At 40.1% G+C, this 13,529-nt stretch overlaps 1 protein-coding gene across 1 annotated transcript in view; it reads left to right on the top strand.

The window, feature by feature from the left end:
• The first annotated feature begins 1,682 nt into the window (after nucleotides 1-1,682).
• Nucleotides 1,683-13,529, top strand: part of LOC145988972 (X-linked retinitis pigmentosa GTPase regulator-like) — a 404,239-nt gene continuing 392,392 nt past the window's right edge. The window contains exons 1-2 of the mRNA XM_083124278.1: nucleotides 1,683-1,701; nucleotides 1,755-1,880. Of these exons, the coding sequence (XP_082980404.1) occupies nucleotides 1,683-1,701; nucleotides 1,755-1,880 (145 nt within the window). The remainder of the gene's footprint in view (nucleotides 1,702-1,754; nucleotides 1,881-13,529) is intronic.

Here is a 13,529-nt window from a genome sequence, read left to right as displayed (position 1 = left end):
TATATTTGCAATATACTAAGTAACTTATTGCAATTTTGAATAGTATTTTGTGTTCGTACAACACATTTAAAATATTTTTTGTTGCTCCCAGCGCCAAGCTTAGAATTTAAAGAAAAAAGGTAAATTTTCATAGTGCACGGAAGTTAGACATTCAGATAGAAAGAAGGTCCAGGGGAAAACATTTCGAAAGGATAGATATTTGTATGGAAACGAGATAAAACACAAGATAGATTTCATAAGATACCTAGCAATCAGTAACCAAGAAACTGCATTTTTAATATTAATGTCCTCATGATTAACGAACCTTATTTATCTCTCACCACGAAATGGGTAAAATATTTGGAGCTTTATCCCACTTTCCGGAAAAACATTTTGTGTTTCTGCTACTTTTGCCTTTTGTTTGCATGATATCCCGGATAACTTTTACGAGACGAGACGGGACAAAACGAGACGAGACGGGACAGAACCCTTCGAGACGGGACACGGGACGGGACAAACGAATATTTTCGAGACGAGACACGAGACGAGACAGCATTTTCACGAGACGGGACGAGACAGACCAAAGTCTCGTCTCGTCTCGTGGGCAAAACTACTACTAATATATTATATAATTCATCTCTTTTGACCGAATCATGTGCTTTTTTGAAATCAATGAATAGCTGATGGACATTTTGATTATATTCCCACTTTTTTTCAACTGTCTGTCTAATGTGAAAAATTTGATCTGTAGTTGATCTGTTACGTTTAAATCCACATTGATAATCACCTATAATTTCATTAGCATATGGTGTTAGTCTTGTTAAAAGAATGTTAGACAATATTTTGTATGTTGTTGAGAGTAAAGAAATTCCACGGAAATTATTGCAGTTCATTTTATCACCTTTTTTAAACACAGGAACAATTATGGATTCTTTCCACTGTTGAGGGATTTCTTCTTTATTCCATATTAAACAAATTAATTTATGAATTTGACATATTAATGAATTTCCACCATATTTAATTAACTCCACTGGTATTAAATCAATGCCAGGTGCTTTGTTATTCTTTAGCCTTTTAATAGCATCTTTAACTTCAGTCAAGTTAGGTTCTGGAACTAAAGGTTCTGCTGTGTGGACTTCATTTACTTCTGATTTATCTCCTACATGGACATTTAAAAGTTCATTAAAGTAGTTCTTCCATCTATTTAGAATATCGCTTGGGTCAGCTAGAAAATCACCGTCTTTATCTTTTATCAAGTTTACTTTAGGTTGCCACCCCTTTCTAAACTCATTTACACCTTTATATAAATCTCTGATATTTTTATTTTTGCTGTTTGTTTCAATTTCGTTAATTTTGCTTTTCAAGTAATCTCTTTTTTTACTTCTAAACATGCGGTTAACTTCTCGCTTTATTCTATTATAATTGTTTGGATTTGTATCATCAGAGTTATTTAACCACCTAAGTCTAGCCTGATTTCTTATTTCTATTAGATTATGACATTCATTATCAAACCATGGCTTACTTTTTCTTGGTTTATGGTATCCTATACTTTCTTTAGCTGCTGATTCTTTTGCATTACGGATGTGCTCCCAATTATTTTTTTTAACGTTTTTGTTTTTTTTCATTCCATTCCAGTGTCATTCGGTAATTTACACCTGTGTACAAGCATCTTCCATTATCATTTTGTCTGCCCATTTTAGGGTATGTCATATTTGTTAATAGGCAGATAAATTTAATTTTTTTTTAACTTGAATGACGTTTTGTCTGTTTTTCAGAGAGTGGAGCTGTGTTCACGTTTGGAAGGAGCAGATTTGCGGACAATGTTTCTAGTCGATTTTTTATCAAGAACGATCCGGTGGTGGAACTTGCGTGCGGAGACGAACATACTGCCCTTATTTGTGGTGAGTAATTGTTGATTATTCTTGTTGTTATACTTGTTGTGGTGTCCGAAATTAACACTCGGAAGTCATGAAATGTGACTACATTTTTTTGTTTGTTTGTTTTTTTACCCGTCTCAAGCAGTAGGTCGCGAATTTGACAACTACATAATCTTCAAACTCGTGAATGTGAAGGAAAATTTGCATGTTATCATTGATAGTTTGGATGCTGGAATATGGTGTATATGTTGTTCTCGGATAATTGCATAGTGGGCAGTTTCATTTTGATGCCACAAAATTTTATTTCTTAGAGAACATGTGCGTGCAATGGTTTTACACAGTCAAAGATTGGGATGGCGTGTATGTTAGATTTTCGAAGGATACTTAAAGATAGCCTTCATTGAACTAATTTTGCAGTTTGTTAGAAAGCAGTATTCCAGTTGCAGAGAGTAGCCTAGCTTTGAGAGTTTCCTTGTTTAAATTTACAATCACTGTTTGTAATGGACATCATTTTGGTACGAAATGTAAAATAAATCAAGAATCCAACGTGTGAGCATAATTTTAGAGCAAAAATTGAGTTTTAATATTAATAATGACATACAGAATAGTTAGAAAACACAACTCAACTCTGTATCAAATGAAGGCTTGCTTATGAGGTTTCAATTGTGAAGAAAAGAATAGAAAAGGAATTCACATATCTTACTGTACTCGTAAAGCAGCGATCAATGTTTTAAGATCAAATTGTTCCTCAACCTAACCAAAGTAACAATGAGAAACTTAAGGTAGTCTGCTCCTGCAGAACTTATCGGAAATTCATTTGTGTATTCTTAACCAGTTCTGAGCACTCCGCTTCCCGATCCTCAAGTTAACAGCTGCAGTAACTGACAGTCCTTGATAGCTACTTCTGCAAGCTGTAAATTACAGCAATTTGTTTCACGCAACACAAAAACCTACATTTACATTGTTTTGAAGCCGTAAATGTACGAAGCTGCTATTGATGAGACAATACAAGCGCAGTTGAGGCCCGCTTATGTTTACGCACGGTCGTGTGCACATTCTCACAGCGCATTGGGTACATCAAAATGAACAAATTTTCTTGGTAGCCATGCATTTTCTATCTTGTGTGTATGGCACACATTAAAATTTCAGTATCCGCCAAACGTTTGAAATTCCTTTATTTTCTTCTTTTTCACATTGGTACTTACGTATTCTGCATTCCTAAGGATTCTTGAAGGTGCCATTTCGTTTTTGTCACGCAAATAATCTCAATTTTCGACATATCGAGTAATTCTTGTTTGTTCGTTTTCGCTTGCGTTACACGCAATATGGCGGAGAAATCTTGACTAGCGTTGTCCATGATCAGTGGTTATGCAGTGTTGCAACCTTCATCGAAAAATACCTACTTTCGCGGTGGCTCAGTCGGTAACGCGTCTGACTACCATGCTAAAGGTTCCGGGTTCGATCCCCGGCCGGTTGAAATCCGGGAACTTTTCTAACGATGGAAGCGGCGGCCCCGGCGCACACCCAGCGTCGAATAACATGGGTACCTGGGGGAAACCCTGGGGGGTAAAGGCGGTCAGGGGCGTGATGCTGATCACATCACCCCCACTCACGACCGGATCAAGAAAGTGTGGGGCGTTACCCCCACACCCTCTATACGCCTTCATGGCGTGGTGCTATGCACAGGGGAACACTTTACCTTTCTAACCTTTTTATTCACATATCTATAGTGATTTTTCCAGCAGGTAATTTATTCTAGGATACGTTCCATCAAAGACTTCTTTCTCCCACAACATGGAGCACGCAATCCAACAGGGAAGTGTTTGCTAGAAAGAGTTGTGACAGACGTCAATGGAAATGGCAGACAAAATGCGAGGGAGGGCACAGTGATTGATTAACCGTTGGAAATCAGGCCAGGATGACAATTTATTAAATCGTTTGACAGCTACGAAAATCGATGAACATCGTACGGCTTCTGGCCGCATAATACTTTCCACTTGGCCCACAACTTTCTGAAATTTCAAAGAGTAATGCGGCCACGTTCTGAATATATTGTTGAACATTGTAGTTCTTTTTAATTATTAGGGTAAATCAAAAAGTAAAGGCAATTTTCACATAACATCTTTATTTCCACACAAGAAGAAGAACTACACATATCACTATTCCACATATGTCCCCTGCATGGCATTGCACTTTTGGTATCTTGCAATCAGCTTCTGTATCTCCTCCGCGAAGAAGGTTTTTGTTGGCTCACGAAGCCACGTCTGCACCGCCTGCTGGACCTCGTCATCTGGCCTGAACCGACGACCACGCAGCGCCTCCTTCAAAGGGCCGAAGATGTGGTAATCTGATGGCGCCAGATCAGGGCTGTACGGAGGATGGGGAAGCAACTCAAAGCCAAACCTGTGCACAGTGTCTACTGTTTCCCTCGCTGTATGAGGCCTGGTATTATCGTGGAGTACGAGAACCCCCTTAGACAGCAGTCCTCGTCGCTTGTGACGAATTGCAGGTTTCAGTTTGTCTTGCAGGACTGCACAATAACTTGCACTATTCACAGTTTCACCATGTGGGTGGAACTCCGCCAGGATCGGTTAGCGTTAGCGTTAGCATAAATTTCCTACAGAACGGCTGTTGTTTGAATTTCTTGCGTATAGGGGTCGACGGATGTTTCCATTCCAGGCTTTTCCGCTTACTCTCTGGTTCGTAGTAGTGAACCCATATTTCGTCTCTTGTCACGATTCGTTCCAAGATACTGGGATCGGCTTCATAACGTTGGAGAAACTGGGTAGCCACTGTGAAGCGCTGCTGCTGATGCGCAGCTGTGAGTTCCTTGGTTACCCACCTCGCACAAACTGTATGGTACCCTAATTCATCATGCATTATTGCATATGCTGATCCGAAACTGATGTCCAAGATCTCCGCCACTTGTGCTATTGTGATTCTTCGATCGTCCCTGATAATGGTATCCACCCGTTGGATGTTTTCTTCTGTGCGGGATGTTTTTGGGCGTTCACTTCGACTTTCGTCCGTTACACTTGTGCGTCCCGCTTTAAAGCGATACACCTTTCGTTGAGTCATGGTGCTTGCTCCATACTGCGCTAACAGCCGACGGTGGATGTCTGCCGGTTTGCCTCCCTCCGACCACAGAAAGCGCACTACGTCGCGCTGTTCCTCGATGGTGCATTTGTGGAGTTGTGCGTCCATACATGTGACCTTTTTGCTCCGCGACACTCAACTGAATGGGGCAGTGATGGATACTCCTACTTCCACGTCACTCCAAGTATACACGTGGTGACAGCAGACACACCCAGTCTTCGTTTATTCCTGCGAAAACACAAAATTGCCTTTAGTTTTTGATTTACCTAGTATTTCGTTAGGTTTTCTTGAGTTGACCGTCGCTTCCCCCTCCCTCTTTTTTTTATTTATTTACACTGCTCCATAAAACGTTAGGAACACCAAGGGAACAGAAGGAAACAAACACAAAAACAGGGTTCACCCTGGGTTCCATTTTGCAATTTTGCTGGTCATTTTCGTTGCATGTTGCATCTGTACCTTATTGGTGTTCATAAGCCCTGATCTAAAGCATCCTAAACATGCTCGTTAGGATTGAGGCCCCGTGAACATTCAGGTGATTCCAGAAATTCCGACGCAATACGTGCGCGGTGCGGGCGAGTATTGTCATCCATGAACAGGAACTTCGGACCAAATGCTCCACGGAAATTGCAAACATGTATGAACGCAATTTTTTTTTCTCAATTTCGGATGGGGATGAAGCCTTATCAATCTCTCTCTGCGTACGCCAGTGTAGCGTGACAAAGCTTAAATAAACTTGAGACGATGATGTGCAAAAGAAATATTTTATTGTTATGTTATTATCAAGATTTACAATATTCTCTAATACTCTACTCATAATCCCTTGGTGTTCCTTAAGTTTTGTGGAGCAGTGTATGTATCACAGGATCTGGTAGTAACAGAGATATGAACGTATACCCTACTTCTTCTGTAAAGCAAGACTCATTCGCCCGGTTCTATGGGATCGAAAGAGGCACATGGTTATAAAAGGACGCAACTATAAAAGTCAAGACACCCTACAGTACTATAAAGAACCTCTTTTAAACTTATAGCTTGAGGATAAGGATAATGTTCTCTTTGTCTGCCCATCAGTGTACACAATGGAAGGTTTCCACAGACATTGACCCATTTCCCTGTCCATCACATGACATGAACACTTTCATAATAAGTGAGTACCATTGCCATCCTCATGAGCTTCTTGAACGGAGTTCTTCTTGAACATGCTCATGTTGTTGAGAGTCGCAATAGCACAGATGAATTTTGACGATGAGGGTGGACAATGAACTAATGAAATTAGTGGGAAATGAACGCAAAGAATTATCCATGGCTTATTTGAGACCAAAACCCAGGACACCTTCATTTGATATACCGCTGTTCATCTTCTTCGTCCTCTTTTTGAAACTTGTAATTTCAACATGAATTTCAGTAAGATTTGATAAGGTGAATATATAAAAATAATTTCGGATTGCTCTAGATTTGACTATCTTGACGTAATACAAATTGAAATGTAGCTTTTGGGAGGCAGTTGTCACGGTATTCTTTGGACATGTAAATCTCTGTCTTATATTTTAGTTCAATTAAGTATAATTAATCAACATGATGTATTGCGTGAGATTTGTTATTGAGGTTCGATTTGTTCTTATATATCTGTCGGCAAAATGAAATTCGAGCGAGACAACGAAAGTTTGGGACAGGTTCTGAGTCACGACAACGATTGTCAACAAGGTTCATTCTTTACGTGGCACCAGTACGAATATCGACCTTATGAAATATTTCCGTTTTCCGTCGGCGGACCTACACGAAATTTGGACAACCGAAGCGGCACGTTATAAATGATACCTGGATTTAATTTCATGGAGATCAACTGAGTATCCACGACGTAAGGGTGAATTGGTTTTTAAAAGATGATTCATGGACAAACTACGGATCCCCAAGACAGGCGCCAGAGAGGCGAGGAGTTAATCCCACTGTACCTACTTGAAGATACGCCTTGACCGCGTTGAACCACAATATACCCAAGGTGAATGTACGCTGCTGGAAGATAAGCGACGCTCGTTTTAACACCTTTCCAACTGAAATTTTCGAATCAGGTATAAACCTGCGGGACTCGGAGTTTTCAACACAGTTTGTCAGGATTTTTGTAGCGAGAGCACCTCTGCGCTAAAACTCCGCATATTTATTGTTTTCGTGGACTGTAGATTTTTTTTATTTTTTATTTTTTTTTACGCAGTGAATTGTTTTGCGAAACAAGGACAATCAAGAACTATGGCAGGCTAAGAGGATAAGAGGAGAGAGGAACGTCGGATTCCCAGAATCCCTAACGCCTCCACTACCATCCGGCGTGACGCTACAGTCAATCCAGCCAATCTGGAAGCCTCCCATTTTGAAAATTAATCAAGGAAACAAGTTGAAACGTTCGAGGAAGTGAGTCCGGAAATGTTGTCTTGTGCTTTAAACTATACAGCTTATTCTAACACTATGTTTCGAGAGAGCAGCTCTTCTCTCTTCAGGTGAAATTGCTTTTGCCAGTGGTGGGAATCGAACCTACGACAGACCTGCGATTTTACTACAAATTCGGTGCTTTAACCAATTATTCCACGGCAATGTACTGTACAGTAGCCGCGGTTGCTCAGTCGGTAACGCGTCTGACTACCATGCTAAGGTCCCGGGTTCGATCCCTGGCCGGTTCAAATCCGGGAACTTTTCTAACGTCAAATGACATGGGAAAACCTGAGGGGTAAAGGCGGTCAGGGGCGTGATGCTGATCACATCACCCCCACTCACGACCGGATCAAGAAAGTGTGGGGCGTTACCTCCACACCCCCTATACGCCTTCATGGTGTGGTGCTAAGCACAGGGGAGAACTTTACCTTTTTTCTTTCTTTTACCAATGTACTGTAAAATGAGCCCAAGCACTGAAAGAAACCTTGAATAAGCGAAAAATAACAAAATAGGTATTTTTAGGAAAGATTATGCGAAATAAACACTAGACCTCAAAATAGGCATTTATAGGCACATGAAATGCATTGTGAGGCTCGAAACAGCACGAAACGAAATTAAAACATTGAAGCATATGTTTTAATATAATGCAATAAAGGGGCAAGTACTTTACGTTAACTCGCGCATCAGACAAATCGATTTAATCACAGTAATACTACTTTTACTACAAAATTGTTAACTACTATATTAGTATTTTCAATCGCCTTCTGTTCACAGAAAGTGGCAGTACAGTTGAAGTAAGTGTTCGGAAACCAGCAGTGTTGATTACTATCAAATTTTAACCACATGCAGGGAATTTTTGTGTCTCTCAGACTCAAAGAAAAGGGCTAACGGAAAGATTGCAGCGTAAATATTAATTAACTGGACTGTCCAAGTCTAAATTGAAAGTAATGTAATTGCGAAAAATTCGTGAAAAATATTTAAAAAAAACGCATTTTTCACGTTCGTGAGGAAGTTGTTATCAAAATGCGTTAGAATGCGAGGGCACTGGGTTCGAATTTGGCCTGAGCGTGGGTGTTCTTTTTGAGTCTCTCTTCATCGTTGCGAGTAGCTAAAAATGTGAGAAAAGCAACACTAAATAACGAAATAATACGCAATTTGAATAAGCTATGCGGAAATAGTGCTCTTGTGTAAACGCCTTCCCTTGCCCGGGAAAACAAAAACTACCACTACCTAGATAGAGGCGGCAAAATCTCCCTCGGACAAGTGAAAGTGCTTAACGGTCCAGGTTGAGTTCGTGTATAGGGACGGTGACCAACAGTGCATAGCGATTACCCATATCAAACAAAAACATACTTTCAATTACCAGACTTTTACCTGTTGCCGGGAGCGGCTAGCTGCATACCTGAAAATCACGGGTAGCGACATACGTATGAAATGATATTGCCCAAATTAACATAAAAATAAAAAGTATATTAAATTCACAACAAAAAATCAATTTAGTACAGGTCCCCCTCTTGCATTCACACATTCTCTCACAGATACAATCTACGGGACGCATCAACAAAAATAATACATAAAATGTACAGGTTTTTGACGACGAGCCCTAATTATTACATTCGGATTTACTTTTACATTGACTTTTGTTTAATCAGGTCATTTGTGAATTTGCTCCAGTGCTACTTCAAATCACTAGCCAGCCTTTACTTAAGTTTACCTTTAAAAATTGGTCGGTGCGGTGACAATGCATTATTTGTCCAGAATAAACAAAGCGTCTCAACAGCAATTACGCTCACGAGGGCGGACGTTTTTTCTTTTACTTGACCTGACGTGGTCCTAAACATAACAATAACCTCCGTTGAGTGACGCAAACATATACTCTCTAGCGGGCGGGACTTCAACACCGCCGTGACGAGCAATTAATATTACCAGGCAAATACTTTAACAAGTAATCACATACGCGACCTGACGTAGCTAGCTGCGACACAGCGCTGACACATACTAAAATGAACAAACCTCAAATTGATTAAACAACTAAGTGGGCGGCGCTTTACTCTAGCAGTACGCACTTCAATCAATACAAAAGGAGCACAAACAACAGTGAATTGAGTAAAGAAATGAGTAAAATTGACTTGAGACAATTAAATACAAATATTAAGCGCAACGGGAGTCTCATATGAAGTTTCGAGTTGTGTGGGCGTTTTCAAAACATCGACGAATTTCTAGGGCATTCTCTAAATATCAATCGAGCCGGTACGTGTTGACATTCATACAGATGAATACGTTACCATCTCTCTGGTTCCACGGCGCATCCTGGTGTCTTCGCGGGCGATTGAAATCACTTAGTATGCACACGAAAGGTTTTCCTATTCTTCCTCGGTCGCGACGACGAGAAGGTGATTAGCGTTCATACATCTGGTTCCTCGGCGGATCAGTGACGATGGGTCGTCGGCGTCGCTCGGGAACGTCAAGGGGGTCGGCGTCTCTTCCTCTCGGGGTTGGTTGAGCATCTCCGTAGTCAGGCGTGATTCGGACGTCGCATCTGGGCGGCGGGCGGTAGTTCATGGGTCGTCGACGTCTTCTCCATCACCGTCGGGCGATCTCAAGCGTCGGGACGTCGATATGGCAGCGTTCGACATCTCTCTCCCTCTCTGTGGCGGCTGGTAGACATCAGGCGGCGTAGCTCGGGTTTTCGGCCTGATGTAGGCATTCGTCGTGGTGTCTCGTCTGGCATCGGGGCGCACCGAGGGTGGCCCTCCTCCTTCCTCCTCTCTTCTTCCGTTAGCCGGCCATGCTTATGAGCGTTTCACTTCACGAAAAGGACAAAATCTCGCTTACAGCCACTCCTCACAAACTCGCTCGGACGACTACCGTAGGCTGGCGCACTTCCGCTCGTCCTCACCAAAAAGTAACAACACACGACGAGTCGGCACAATGGTAGTCTCAACGTTCGGAGCGCGGGGATGTGTTCTCCTTGGAACTCGCGGTAAAACTGTGTCGAATTTCGAAAAAGGACGCTTGGCGGTCGTTGAAGCTACGCTTCCCACGAGGTCATTCCACTTCGCTGCATTGTCTCCCAGCCTGGACAGAGCGTGCTCCGGCAGGGTACGTTCGGATTAGGTCGCCGTCAGCCCGGCGCCCACAGCTCAACTGCAATCTGTTCCCATAAACTGATCGATTATAACCAATTCGATCTGGCATCCGTATTTTTTGCTTGATTGCGACGAATCTCCACACATCCGTCCTTGCATACATGTTGCTGCGCTGGTAAAAGTTTCACTTCAGTCCGGCCGCTGGAACCCGAGATATTTGAATGGCTGTCGTTAAGGTCGAATTTCCTAAGTTTTAGACGCAAAACGTGACCTTTCTGGCGCTCGCCCGTCAGACTCGCGACTTCTTCTTACTCCCGTTGGCTTGGCAGATCAAATATATATATACATACAAATAAAAACACTCAATACCTTGATTAAACACATTTTTCACCGCTACGGATTAGAATAATAATAATAATGAGGCAGGTCGACGATATATCTGACTGTCACACTTGTAATTCCTGAAAATGATGCAAAAGAAACAACTTATGTTTTCTTTCGGAAAATAGTGTTATCCTAGCCCGGGAGAAGGCTTGAACAATATATAAACTCCTTCCCCACCCACTTTGGCAAACATAATCGCAAAGTCGGCTCTGAATATGCGATGGGAAAAATAATAGAAATCCGAAGCAAGAAGAGTTTATGTCACAGCCTTCAGCCGCTATCTCCCGTTCCCTCTCACGTGTTCATTGGAACTCTTAGAGCCATCTCGCGTCAATACTTGCGCAGAGACGTTTCCGTTCGCTTGATCGAGCGAAGTTGTTTTCTTGTGTATGGAGTGACCATTCAAAATATTCTTGGTTAGAACGCAACGCAACGCAACTTGCTTTCATTGTTGAAACGCCATTTACAAGATATTATTTTCCGCACTCTGTATTAGTAAAATGAAGTTAAAGATAAAACAGATTTTCAATTTTTCAATTATAAACATTGTTGAAAAATGATTAAAATTAGTAATGCTAATTTTTCCACAAGGCCGTAAATTTCAGTTTCTTAATGTAATTTTGTTACAGAATTCCAATTGATACAAAAGTGTTCCATTTTCTCAGGATGACGATAAGACCAAATTATATTTTAGTTAACAATATTTTCGGGTATATTAAAATCTGCAAAAGTTGTAATTCGCATTATTGGAAGAAAACTGAAGATGGAAATTAATGCTGAAGTTACTATACTATAAGAAAATTATTAATTTGAGGATCTTCAATTGATGTCTTAAGTCCTTTTTATGCACAGATAGACTAATCAGGACTGGACCTACAATTTAAAGTGGGATCCGAACCACTTTGCAATGCGCCTCCACCCAATCAAGATCCCAGCCGTAGTGCGAGAGCGCAGAACGATGTAGGCTAAATTAAAAAAGTTGTAAAAGAGAAAATGCCATGCCGCCCCGTGAAATTATTTGCTTGTAAATTACTAGAGAGAGAGAAGTAGGACCAAATGTGTACTTCAGACTGTTGTTGCTAAACAGTTTTGTTTTAAATGTATGAAAATCGTTTTGAGGAAATGTGAGAGACAATTTATATAATTTTCGCTGTTGGTTTGTTATGATGAATTGATTATGTAATATATTTAAATAATATTCTTATAGGTATTAAAGAAACATTGAATACGTGTACAATTTTGTGTTAAGATGTTGCATATGTATTTTCTTATTTTACGTCGCTCCATTTTGCATATGTGTAAAACGGAATTATATTCGTCATTTTGTCTCAAGAATACAGTTTTCCGTTATTAGCTAATGTGAAATTGAACGTGTTGAAAAAATACCAGACAAAAATGCCAATAATAATAATAATAATAATAATAATGTCATTATCATTAATATTCCTATTATTATTATTGGCACGTTTATCCTGATACTCCCCCCCCCCCCCCGACAAAAATTCGTCGTTGCATCTCTGCCTCCATCATGTATCGAACCTCTTGAGTACAAGGCGACGACGTTACCACTATTCCATCGGGGAGGCCTTTATTTGAAAACCGGGAATGAAGGTAAACGAGCAGCAGAGTGATTATTTGTTCGTTTCATACTACTTAACTACAATTTTACACACGTTGCCTCCGCACAATGCCCAAAGTCCTGTTTCACAGTTCTTCACGAATTATACTGGTTTGTTCTGCAGCTGTCTTTCGAAGTAACAGTAACATTTTCGAGTAACAGTAACTGTAAACTACTTACGTTATGAAATTAGTACCTGATATTCAGGGTCGAACAGTTCGACTTGATCTGAACAGAAGTGTACAATTACTATTTTTTCGCATAGAAAGGAATTTTCTTCTGTTCCATTTTTACAATTTCTTGAATCATATGCTCACCTGATGAATTAGTGATTAGAACCAGAATATATCTATTCCAAGCGTATTTTAATTAGAATAATTTTGACATAAGGCTATATAATCAACAATCCTCATTGGTATACCACAGTTCAACAGAATATATTGCTTGCGCAACAAAAATACAATAAAATACTATTTATTCATCTTTAAGTAAAATATGTGGATTTTATTCCCTCTGTATTTACATATAAAATATATTAACTTAGTTATAATTATATGGTTGATTGATTTAGTTTGTTTTCCTACGCTTTTCTGCCATTTTTGTATCATCGCAAAGATAAGAATGAGTGATAATATGATGAAACTTATGAAGGATATACACAGAATACCCATGCCGGGATTCGAACCAGAGACTCCTGGCGTCGTAACTCGCTGTTCTAACCACTCCAACACGGAGACCAGTAGTTATAATTATATATGAAAAGTTGTTGGTGGTCATCTGTGATGAAATGAATAGCGCGCTTGCATTTCATGTTCTGAACCACGTCTTACGAGATATAACTAATCTAGAATACAGTAATTGTAATAGTAACTAAATTAGAAACGTTTTAAAGCAACAGTAATTATAACCGAATTAATTTCCCAAGTGATTAGCTTTGAATTACTTTTGAAAAGTGACTTTCTTTTCTAAGAGTTTAGCATTACTCAGATAAGAATTGTGAGAGAAGTTTTATAAGATACAATATGGTAATAATTACCATTAGAATAAAATTCAAATCATTCAGAAAGC

Source organism: Lepisma saccharinum, chromosome 1, assembly GCF_977018435.1.
Source record: "Lepisma saccharinum chromosome 1, izLepSacc3.1, whole genome shotgun sequence".
Classification (NCBI taxonomy): domain Eukaryota; kingdom Metazoa; phylum Arthropoda; class Insecta; order Zygentoma; family Lepismatidae; genus Lepisma; species Lepisma saccharinum.
Note: the sequence above shows the minus strand (reverse complement) of the source record. Positions and strands in the feature narration are given on the sequence as shown.